A 12,562-nucleotide genomic window follows, 5' to 3' on the forward strand; every position below is an offset into this window, starting at 1 on the left:
ACTCAGCAGCGCACAGCGCCCCAACAGCTACGGCCCGTCTGGGTAGGGGCTGCCCTGCTCGTCTTAACTGTACTGTATGATATGCCAATTGATCTAGCTAGGCCTACTGCCTACATACCTCCCAGTAGAGATGAGAAGCCGCCAGAGGGTGGGGATTCGGCGCGGTTTGCATCACACATGCTCACTTGTGGAGTTGGCCCTTTTTAGCACCTACGAATACGTAAGAAGGCAGGTCAGGTAGCTCTTCACGTTACTGAACGGGCTGCACCACTGCTGCTCACCACATGATTTCAGGTCTCAGTGGTCTTTGATGCACGTCGGCAGCAATTGGGGTCGTGTTTCATGGCGGGAGTGGGTTAGAGTGCATTAGAAACATTTGTGGTCATCCTATGCAGTTAGGTCTCCTCGAGGTAAGCTTACACCTGCCACTCAGGAGGCAGGCAATTGACGGGCGCATGTAGAAGTTGGTAAACAGAATCCTTGATCGATAACGGGCGACGGTTGTGAGCCCGCGTGGATGCGAGCGTGTGAGAGAGTGTGTGTCGTGTGGAGCTGCAACTGCTGCGTGAAAGACGAGCCAGAAAGCCGATCACTAATAGCCCAATCAGTAGCCACTACTTATTAGACTGGGACCAGGGATTCTTTGGTGGGGACGACCATGGACCATAGCAGCAACAGTAGCATGCCTAGCAGGGGGGGTTGTTCAGAGCAGCGCCAGGCATGGATGGCAGGACGGACAGGCCTTATTGGAAAGCATAGGTACGGTAGGTGGAAAGCAAAGCAGCAAGGGAAAGACGGGAGACTGGAAAACACCAAACAGACACCAAAAGCACCACCAGACACGCGGGATGCAGAGCAAAGTTTCTACATTTTCTTTTTAACCTTTGGCCATCTCCTGCGATCAGACTGTTCCCAACTCTCTCCATATGCTCGTTCCAAAGTCGAGGCATTGATCACCAATCTTACCCTACCTACCGCTGCCATTCTACTGTAACTGTCTGTACTTTTGTCTGCCCATCTTTGCCTACTACTAGTTCCTGCATCTTTGCACATAGCATAGCCGAGAGAGCGTCCCTTTGGCGTCCCGTTGCTCAATTCCGCCCACTGTCGTAAACACCACACACACGCACACCACACCACACCACACCCAACCCGGGCCCGCCTCGAACAACCCCAGAGACACCAGGCGCATACAATTCCTCACTGGTGGCACCTTATCCCTTAACCCGCCGCTACCAAGACCGGCAGTACTTTCGTTCGCCTTTTTGAGCCTGGCCGTCTTCGTTTGCTTGCCTGCCCGCCCTTGGCCATTGACCTGTTAGGGGAACAAACCTGCAGGTTCCCAAAGAAGAAGAAGAAAGATCCTTGACCGTCGAACCACATACTCTGTTGTTCGATCTGGTGGCCTGATCTGAGCCTCTTCCTCCCCATTGCCGCCGCATGACCGACATGCCTCGGGTTTCTGCACGCTTGTAGCTCTGGCTTTATGCCAGGACATCGTCACTGGCCATTCACGTACTTGCAACGCCCGGCTGACCGATCCACCGAATACAACAACCCCTTCCCAACGGCACCCGACTGGCAGCCCTCGAGGCTCTTAGCAGTCCAAGACTATACCGAAATCCGCCTTCCTCCGATGCTACCGTCATTCTTGGGGCCGCGACCATGGATCGAGTCCAAGACCCTGATAGGCTGGCCCCGCCAGCAGTGAGCTCGCTGCGGCGGGCAGAAGCTGCCGGCAGTCATATGGAGCGGACACTTAGCGAGGACATAAGAGAAGAAAGGGAAGAGCTTCGAGAAGCCGCAGAGCAGACGCTCAATGTCATAGTAGACCTTAATCTCGACGGTACCATACGCTGGGTCAGTCCTTCGTGGGTTGATGTCATAGGAACTCAAACAGATACACTCGAAAGCACTCCCATCGCCGACCTCATTATCGGTGATGACAAGGGTGTTTTTGCCGATGCTATCGACTACATGAAGACAGACGACTCGCGGAGTCATTTCATTCGCTTCACCGTCTACCTAGGCCCCTTGTCCAAACTGATCACGGTCAACGAGCGTGGGGAACCGGAGAACAGCGAGGATGAACCGGCCACTGTGGAACTGGAAGCCCAAGGTATCATGGTCTATGACCGTGCTACCGGCGGGGAGAGTCATGTAAGCCGGGGACCTGGACCTACTTCGCTGCGATATCACAACTAACATATTTATAGACCATGTGGATGATACGGCCATGGATTGCGCCCCGAGAAGTGAAGATTGATCTTCCGCCGCTGATAGTAGATTCCCTAGGCTCCGGCGCCGAAGTCCTGGCAAGCTATTTGACCAGGCTAGCGGAGTCGGGAGATGACGATCCCGCAAACCACCCACCGCCACTGCCGGTCCTCTGTCGTATTTGCGAGCGCCAAATTCCGCCGTGGTGGTTCGAAAAGCACACCGACCTTTGCCTCCAAGAGCATCGGGCTGAGATGGATGTTCAGATGGCCCAGGAGAATCTCGTCGAGCATCGCCACTCCATTGTCAGAGTACTCGACGCCCTCGAAGCTCGTAAAGCGCGGCCAATGTCAGGCGATCAGCAGACCGCTCTGCCCGTTGCCGAATACAAGGGTCTGTCCATCGGTCCCACCTCGACCACCTCATCTCCGGGGACAGCATCGCCTGTGGCTTCGTCGCGGGATCGCTCGGGAACAGTTGGCCACCATCGCTCCCGGTCCTTTGCCGTTCGCCGTCCTCAAGCAAGAATCGTTGAGCTCCTACTCGATCTGTGCGATACGTCGATCGAGGTCAGCACGCCAGCAATCAAAGAATCGGGGTCACAAGGCTCTGGCGAGTTTCGGACACAGTCGCCCCAATCAGAGTCTCGGATTTCTCAAGTCCTTCAATGGCAGTCTCCTGGATCAAACACACTAGAACAAGAACAGGGGCTGGCACTTCTTTGCGCAGATACCGAAAGAGTCGCAAAGGAAAAGGTCGAAGCCGTGTTCCGATACCGCAGAATCCTCGAGTACACGGAACGAATTCGAGTCGAGTTCGCCGTTATTGTGCAGGATTGCATCGACGAGGCCATGCGCAAAGCTGCCCGGATCGCCGCCGGGCGACTCAGCGATTCGACAGAAGGCGAAGATGTATCAGAAGATTCCGAGGCCACACCGGCTGCTACGGAGGAGGCAATCTTCCCGGGGTCCTTTGACGCACCTCCCTCACTAGCTCTGGCTTTGAAAAACGCAGACCTCGGAGAACCTGGCGACAGGAGGCGACCGTCCTCCATTGTCGGATCCACCAGGTCAAGTAGTCCAAGGGAATGTTCGACGCCGAGATCGCTGCGCGGTGGATTAAGTGTTGCTGGCCAGACCCGGGAGTCTCGTCGAGAGTCACTTATGTTTGAAAGCGATGCGGCAGAAAGCGAGGGAAGCGTAAGATCCTCCTCGGTCATGTCCCGCCAGCCCCGGACTGATTCTCCCATTTCTGAATTCGGCGGGCTACGGCGGGCTACAAGCTCTCGGCAACAACAAAGGAGAAGCCTCATAATACCCGGCGCATCATCACCACACCGCCAAGAATCACCGAGCCGGAATGCCCCGCCATCGTCTCCTCTTCGAATCCTCAAGCCCAGGAGCTTTCAGCACTCCCAAGATAGCATCGTGTCTCCAGAGGCCTCTCCTATGCTGCCCCATAGTGAATTCGGATCTCCCGCATCGATACCTCATCACCACCGCAGGCAATCGTCTGCTGCTTTTCCCGAGTTCATCAACCGCCACCCTCCGTCACCCCGCATGAACCCCGTCAACGCTGCCCCCCAGGCTCGTGCGGTACCCCCTTCCATCAAAGATTTTGAAATTATCAAACCAATTAGTAAAGGTGCCTTTGGCAGCGTTTATCTATCCAAGAAGAAGTCGACCGGCGAATATTTCGCTATCAAGGTCCTAAAGAAGGCTGACATGGTAGCCAAGAATCAGGTGACCAATGTCAAAGCCGAACGAGCCATCATGATGTGGCAAGGAGAGAGCGAGTTCGTTGCCAAGCTGTATTGGACGTTCTCGAGCAAGGATTATTTATACCTCGTTATGGAGTACCTTAACGGAGGCGACTGCGCCTCCCTTATCAAAGTGCTCGGCGGACTTCCCGAGGATTGGGTAAAAAAGTACCTCGGAGAAGTCATACTAGGTGTCGAGCATCTCCATGACCGCGGTATCATCCATCGTGACTTGAAACCTGACAATCTACTTATTGACCAAAAGGGGCACTTGAAGCTGACCGATTTCGGACTGTCGCGGATGGGTCTCATCGGACGACAAAAGCGAGCGTTGAACTGTAGTAACCCGGAGCAGACCCCTGATCTCCTCAAATCGGGGCCTTTCGCTCGATCAACCTCCATAGCGTCATCACGATCTGCATCAATGGACCTACACGCGCCGCAGCACTCGCCTGGGACTACGCCTCAAATGACCCCCTCGGACATGGGCGTCAACCTCGGTCAACCCTCGTACTTTAGCCTGGGTTCCTTTCAACAAGAGCCCCGTCGCATCTCGGGCCACCGTAGCGACAGTGGCGGCAGCGAAACACTGACTCACATGATGAACAACTTCTCGCTGAATGACGGCCACACGGCCCAGGCTGCGCATTCACGGCTGCCGCAATCCAGCGTCCGATCTCCGCATGACGAAATGAGCGATAGCGCAAGTGTCGCATCTCCCGATCTCCCAATCTTGCACCCGGTCAATTCCCACGGAAGCGACCACCACCACCACCGGAGCACGCCGCCACAATCGAGCATGATGCCCCCGCCCATGGCTCTGTTTGACCCCGAGGACACGAATAGGCGGTTCGTCGGCACTCCGGACTATCTCGCCCCGGAGACCATAAACGGCGAAAGGCAGGATGAAACCAGTGATTGGTGGTCCGTTGGCTGTATTCTGTTCGAGTTCCTGTACGGCATGCCTCCGTTCCATGCCAGTGAGGCGGAGCATGTATTCGAGAATATCCTTGCCCGCAAGATCATGTGGCCGGATGAGGCCGACTTCGACGTCTCCCCAGAAGCGAAAGATCTGATCAATAAGCTACTATGTATGGACCCTCGACAACGTCTTGGCTCCAATCGAGACGAAAAGTTCGCCTCGGGCGGAGAGGAAATCAGGAGTCATGCTTGGTTCGAAGGCGTCGGCTGGGATACACTACTGCAGGACGAGGCTCAGTTTGTGCCCCAGCCCGAAAACCCAGAGGACACGGAATATTTCGACTCCCGCGGTGCTACATTGCAGGCCTTCACGGAAGAGATCGAAGACCAGGCCACGCCACCCTCTGCGCCCACGCCCGATTATCCAGACCGTCCACACGATGCGCTGTCTCGTGTACGTTCTCAGGTCCATGTTAACTCGATCAAACGCGGTTTGATGCCATTACACATCCCTCCGCATATTCGTGACTTGAAGAGCCGGCGACTTAGCGAGCCGATGGGGTCAGATGACTTCGGGACATTCGCGTTTAAGAATCTGACCGTGTTGGAGAAGGCCAACAAGGATGTGATCCAGCAGCTGAAGGCCCAGGCCATGGCGGCTCAACACCGATCCGGCGGGAGCCCAGGCGGGTCGAACAACCCAACCTCCCCGGCTCCTACTGTGGATGGAAGCCCCGTCCATTCTATGCCTGTACAGAGAAGCTTGTCCAACGCCAAGGCGACCCACCGACCAGCTTCTCCTTCTAGTGTTGGCCAGGCGGCCTCATCTCCAAGTCGTGCCTCGCAGCCATCATCGCCGTTGCTCGTTTCCTTTGTCGCCGGCCAGAGTCCGGATAGTCGCCGCAAGCCTTCTAGCAATGGATCGAGCCTTTCCCAACAGTCGACTAGTTCACTGCAGCCTGGCAGCTTTATCGAGTCCCCCCGGGCCGCTGGTGTCCAAAAGACAACAGCCGTGGCTCCGTCTCCCATCAAGGGCCGGGGTGCTCCACCACCACTGGCCCTTTCGTCCCCGCAGAAGCCCCTCAATACACCGCGGAAGACGAGCAATTCCTCCACCCGGTCGAGATCGCTAACGGTTGGCTCTAACGAAGGCAGCCCGGTGGCGTCCGATTTGCTCGCCCATCATCGGAACCGGCGGAGCCAGGTATTCGACATGTCACCATCTTCTTCCGACAACGAGGGCGAGAAAGCAAATGCCCTGCTTCGTGTTCAGAGACGCCGACAAAGCTCAAGGCGGATGTCTGCTATCAACCTCGACAGCCCGACATTCCGATCCTTAGATGTCCTGATCTGCGAAGATCATCCCGTGTCACGAATGGTCATGGAAAAGCTTCTTGAGAAGCTACGCTGCAGAACCATCTCGGCATCCACGGGCTCAGAGGCCGTTCGATATGCCATGAGCGAAATTAAATTTGATATCATCTTTACTGAGTTTAAACTTCCAGAGGTTAGCGGCGCGGACCTTGCCCGGATGGTGCGCGAACTGAAGAATGTCAACTCCCATACCCCCATCGTAGCCATCACGGCGTACCTGAAAGAGCTACAAGCTCCCCACTACTTTGACTCGCTCGTCGAGAAGCCCATCAGCTCTTCCAAGTTGATCGAAGTGCTTTCCAACCTCTGTCAGTGGAAACCGCCTTCGCCTGGGCAGGCGACAGCCGGAGTTCCAATCACCCACCAAGCATCAATACCATCTGTACTCAAACTGGAAAGGTTGCGATCTGAGGATAGTCCGACTTCGGGTTCCTCCGGCTACGCCCAGCATCCTAGCAGCAGCTTTAGGGGTTCAAGCAGGGAGGATTCGATCAGCTCGAGCTTGTTTGGTGACTCGGAATCTGCCACAACCGACGATGTTCCCGTCACAGTGAGCCGCAAATCTACCGGCGACTGGGATGAGCTGGGAATTGCCCAGGACGAAGCTTTGCCCGATTCCAATAGTTCTCCCCACATGCCTGCCCCGCTCTTGTTGCAACAATCAGCTCCGGCGCAGATGGAGCAGCCCACTGCGCCGATGGCGCGGCGTTCCTTGGAGAAGTTGAGGTCGAGGCGAGAAAACCTGGAGAAACGGCGAGGAGAGGGCAGTGATTCTGCCGACGATGAAGACGAAGAGCTAGGAGCGAGCCGTGACCGGGAACGTAACAACCATCGTGGGAAGCCCAACTTGCCGAGTTCCAAACTCGGTATCGAAATGATGAGAGCAAACAGCCACGATAGCGTTGCCGTCATGTCAGATAACACTATCACCCCGGAAGCCACTACGCAGGTGACGACGCCATCGAGAGAGGGTCATGCGTCTCCCGTCCGCGAAGCCAGATCCCCGAGCGAGTCGTTGTTACGCACACCGCCAGACTCATTGGCACCCGGCAATATGGATGATGACGGCGACCCTGACGAAACACCACGCCCCAGCGAGCCTTCCAAAGCCAGTATTCGTGAGGAAGAAGCTGATCGTGAGGAAGAACCGATGCCCAGACCGACGGTCAAGACATCTGACACGGTTATGCGGGTGATTTAGAGACGAGCTTGGTGTAAGGGGCGGTACATTAGTAGCTTGCGATTTTACATTTATATTTCCAGCGAGGCGTTGAACAGCATGGTCCTGCTGAGATTGCATCTGTTTCTTATGTACATGATGGAGAGATCTTGGGGTTCAGGATTCTTGTCATCGAGTAAGGAGAAGCATTCGATTGGGCAGTACGATACGTGCACTGGGTGTGCCAAACGCGGTGGACTTGCGCTATGCCCGCCCGATATAGGGGGCACTGGCCATTACAGGGCACTCCGTCCTCTCGATGGCATGCGCCGCGGGTGCGAGCTGTTTCCCTCGTTGCTCACTCGCAGGGAGAAGAGCGTGGACAGGCGAATACGTAACGGAAAAGGGGCGATATGTTTTACGGAGACCAAAGGGGTCTGAGTGGCTCAAAAGTAGCACTCGTTTTCAACCGCAAGATAGTCATAGCGATAGCCATTATGCAAGTTCCGAGGCATGATTTATGAATATAACAACATATCGGGCGGCAGCATTAATTTCTTCGAATGCTCGTGACAACATATGCATAGCCTTCACCTCATACTACGGCTTCTAGTTACAGCCATGGTTTTGGGGGGGGGGGGTGGCTTCTACAATATAGAGGCTTCGAAGAAGGGATCCTATGGTTTTTAACACAGTGTAAGTAGAACTCGACTACTGGTCAATCTGACGATCTTCGAAGACAGATGGCTCCGAGGCTCATGCATGGCCTTACGCGGGTCATGAGGTGGATTATTAGTAATGATATGTCATTGTGTACATGTCTCCTGAGACTCTGGGCTGGGCAAAGGCTGATGTGCGCAAGATCATGGATCGATATGCCGTAGCGTGTAGCATACACCGGCCAAGAACCTAAAAGCAAAAAGAAACTACATATCCCCAGTTTCAGGAGAATGTCCGATGCGTTGCTGTATAGTAGTAGCAACGTACAAGCGTCTAGGCCGAGAGGACTGCTTGCTGCTTTCTTGGAGCCCATCAAGTAAAGCAGCAGCAGCCCCATCCAACACATTGGGACATCCCCATCATCATGCCCCTTGATCAACAGCAGGCGTGGCACGTCCGACGCACCGTGGCTGTTTTCTTTCTGGGATATCGGTCCGTCTTTATTTTCGAGGTTGATCCTACGCGGAAACTCCTTGACGCGACCAGATGCTGTCCGCCTCGTGTCCGTCGGCTCCCAGCCAATCTCGTTGGATCCCATAGAAAGGGACACGCTACTGCAATGAAAACCCACGCGAGGCAATGGGTATTTTGTTGGTCCGGCGGAGGAATTGGCCCATGATCTGGGCTGGCTGGGACAGCAGCTGGGAGAATAGGGCCCGGCTGCCCAACTTCCTACCCCGGGCAATGTCTCCGATGCCCATGCTCCGCCCCAGGAAAGCTGGGGACTCTAGACGGTGTGTGTGTGTGTGTGTGTGTGTGGATGACTTAATCGGACCGGTGGGGAACCGGGGTTGGTCATGGGTGGTGGAGGAGGCGTAAGTCTACTACTTACATACATAGGTAGGCATCGAGCAGGCGGAGCTGAGAGGGAGAGAGGCAGAAGAAAAAGCAAAGGCTGATTAGCACCGTGATACAGAAGAGAAACCTCAGGTATGCCCTCGGGTTGAGGATGGTTACTACTATTGGCTAAGCCAAGGTTTCACGACAGGCAGCCCAGGCTTCCTCAACGGCTTTCCAGAAGGGAAAAGGAATAACGAGAAAGGAAGAAAAAAAAAACCGCTTCTTCGTGGGGGGATTCATAGATATCAAATACGTGTCGACCGAGCCTCATTGCTTTTTTGCCCTCTCCGGTTCTGCTGGTCTAGCTCGAAGCCCTCATACTCCAGTTGGTGAGAAGCGACGGATAGCAGGGCCACTCGCTATAACTCGTACACGATGCTACTCTAGAAGCGACCAGCGCCACCAGCTACCTGGCTTGGCTGCCCGTAGCATTGCCAGCGTCATCTATTTACAGCACCCTGTCCAGTGCCCTGTCTCGCAATTCCAGTTATTTCGAGATCTGGTAAGAGAAAGAGAGAACCCGCCAGTCTGGCTCGCCTCCCCATGCAGGCTACCAGGAAGACTCCCAATCTTGCAATTGTCCATGGAGCCCTTGTACTCGCTGCTGGGGGGCCTCCTCGGTCGTTGGGATTGAATGGGGAAGGTGAACAGGCCGCCCGCCGTTATGACATGTTCGTGGAGCCCCCCGAACGGCCTTAACCTGCTGACATGGAGATCTGGGCAAGCTCATCCATCAGCAGTGACAAAGCAGCACCATGCAACAAACATGGGTCTTTACATTTTCTTTTCTTCCTGTTTTGTTGGGGTTCTCCCTTTTCCGAACTTTTATATTAGGTACATTAATAGATCTCACCTCACCAGGAATCCATCGCCAGGAACCTGCGTCTTTACAGTGGAGAAGAAGAGAGGTGCTGGGTGCTGGGTGCTGGGTGCTGGGTGCTGTAGCGTTGGATTTATTCGGTAGGTGCCCCCTTCTGTAGGAGCGTGCAGCGTGCAGCGTCCAGCTTGCCAATGAAACGAGACGGCTAAATGGGGCGCTGGGGGGTTACATGCCGGCTGCTGTCAAGTTTGAGAAGACACCCCGCCATCGTCTGAACAGTAGTCTGAAGTCGCTTTCTCTCAATGCCGCCGTAGACGGTGGATGGACGGAACGTCACCGGAAAGGATCACGCCTACATACATAAGTATACATTGCGACTACGTAAAGCAAAAAAATGGAACACACATGCACCACCTGCCACCGGCTCGCCGCCCCATATACCAAATACATACCAACCACATGAGAACAGAGGAGCACTGTCATCACATTACTGTCTTATGTATCCGCTGCAGCGAAAATCCTGCCGGGACGGACAGACAAGGAAGAAGTAGTTAGGTCAGATCACCAATGCAATGGTCCAATAGGTAATCCATGATCGGCAGAGTAACCTACGTGTAGGGGAAACAAACCATAGGCAATAGGTGATAGGTTCCTTCATGGTGCCCCAATCTCGATGCCGGTCATCTCGCAACAGCTCCAAGTGCAACAGACCGGACTCACCGGACACATGGACTGATTGATTGACCACCGTGTCTATCTGCATCTCCCGCTGTCGTGTACGGACTAGGTAAGACATGGGTTTACCGGTATACTTTTTTTTTCGACTAAGACCTACTGCGTACCCCAAGGCTGAAGGAGGGTTGCATTCTCCTTATGCCTTGGAGTCGATGGAGAACTTGATGCTTGAGTCTCTCGCTGCTGACAATGCCAGTGATGTCTGATTGGGTCAATGCAACTGCATGTGCATGCTGCGACGTGATTGCTACGTACCTTCGCAGAACGAGCCGACTTTTTTCTTCAGAATCTCCATGTTTCACATCTCAGGCATCGCATGAATAGGCAAGGCTCTTCTTCTCGCTGTCTCTCTGTCCCGCCCGGAGTCGAGACATCTTGCAACCCCTCCTTTGGTCCGGGGAAATACTCAGTCTCCGGCGACGACGATGGGGCGCGGCGTTCAAGTTTGGGTTCATACACCAATCATGTTTTGGTTATATAGCATCATCCCATTGGCCGGGCATCTATCTGGGCGTATTCGTTAAGCTGGTTGATGGGATGAAAAAACGTGCCGGCCGGCTTCAGGTACTACGTAATATCCCACGATGTTTCTGAATTAGTAGATACCTTACCTAGAAGAGGAAGCTCGAGTCTACCTGCACTCTGGGACCAGCTGAAACACGGGGTGGCCTAGCTTCCAGCACACCTCATGACCGACTAGGTGGGCAAGTAAAAGAGACCATGTCATTCTCTGGCAGTTTGGATTTCTGGAATGTTTCGAAACCGCTAACACCAAAGTCCTGGCTACCCGGGAAGCCCCTTGGGCGCATTGAAAACTTCGGGCTGCTTCGCCCAAGGTTCGAAGGCGGTGGGAAAAAGTCAGGCGTCGGAAACATCAACCGTTTTCATGACAGACCCATTTCGTCCTGCGCAATCATCCTGTACCTGCGTCGCGCCGGTCAAACTGTAAAAGTGACTAACTGGAAGACCCGACATTAGCTCAGGCCCGTGTACATTGAGGTATGGAGTTTGGTGTAATATCGAGCAAAGTGACACCGAGTTGTTTAGGCACCCAGCACCTTCTTCGACAGTGAATCTCAATACGAACCAACGATGGATCCTTATTCCACCGGTAAGCAAAGTCCCATTCGGATGATCCAGTAAGTGAGTGGCCAAGTTGCCCGGAGCAACTTTCGTCATTGCAATGGAAGCTACCCTATCATATTCCACAGTGAACTTCTATAACACGCAGGTAAGCAGCAGCCCGGAGCCCAGGCTGAGAATGCTACATACTGTACTGAGCCGGCGAGGCCATTGAGTGCACAAATACGGTTTGCAGATCTGCTTAGTAGGTAGGAGGGGACGACAGATCTTTCCCAAGAACAGACTGGCAAATGTGACGTTCCCGAGGGCCGGATGACACCTACGGTAGTCCTACGGTAGTATCCTGAGAAAAATTATACTAGGTAACCCGGCAGGGGTTGACTCGTTGAAACTGCCATGCCGACTAGAATACGACCACGAGCTTCTTGGCTCTCGTACGCGAAAGGCAGGCCATCTTGCATTCGGTAAGAAGCAGGAGATAGACCTTGGACTTGGTTCGTTAGCGACATTTTGGTTTTTCTTCTGTTTTTGTGCGGTCCTCTTTTGGCTCGGTTGTGCAAGTGCCGGGTCATGTCTCGGCAGACACGCTGCGGGCACCGACACCGGTCGCCGCCGGACGCCATGGAGTCTGGACGGATACAGAAGAGGCAATCAATGCAAGGTCCCATCCTATCAAATGCGTACTTACATAGGTCCGTTATGCAAATGCAGAACGCAGGCCGGTTTCCTAAAAGCCCGAATAGCGCAAACAAAGGCTTCGCAGGAACAGATCGACGCTCATCCACCTCCTTGCTTCCCCTTCTCTCCGAACCAGGAGCAAGGAAGAGGAGGAGCTATCACAACATACTTGGCACTTGGCACTTGGCACTTGTCACCCGGCGTTGTTTTTGGTGTCGTGGACTCGTGGGATTCCAGTTCAACGGTTTCGCCAGGG

The 12,562-nt window shown here is 54.3% G+C and overlaps 1 protein-coding gene across 1 annotated transcript; it reads left to right on the plus strand.

The window, feature by feature from the left end:
- Positions 1 to 1,665: 1,665 nt before the first annotated feature.
- PG985_015192 (Serine/threonine-protein kinase RIM15) lies at positions 1,666 to 7,472 on the plus strand (the record flags this gene model as incomplete). The annotated part of the gene is made up of 2 exons (XM_066834958.1): positions 1,666 to 2,160; positions 2,217 to 7,472. The coding sequence occupies 2 exons, from the start codon at positions 1,666 to 1,668 to the stop codon at positions 7,470 to 7,472; spliced, it is 5,751 nt and encodes a 1,916-aa protein (XP_066676161.1).
- Between the last annotated feature and the right edge of the window lie 5,090 nt (positions 7,473 to 12,562).

Source organism: Apiospora marii, assembly GCF_038362585.1.
Source record: "Apiospora marii strain CBS 49790 chromosome Unknown utg000013l_segment0_segment0, whole genome shotgun sequence".
NCBI classification, from domain to species: domain Eukaryota; kingdom Fungi; phylum Ascomycota; class Sordariomycetes; order Amphisphaeriales; family Apiosporaceae; genus Apiospora; species Apiospora marii.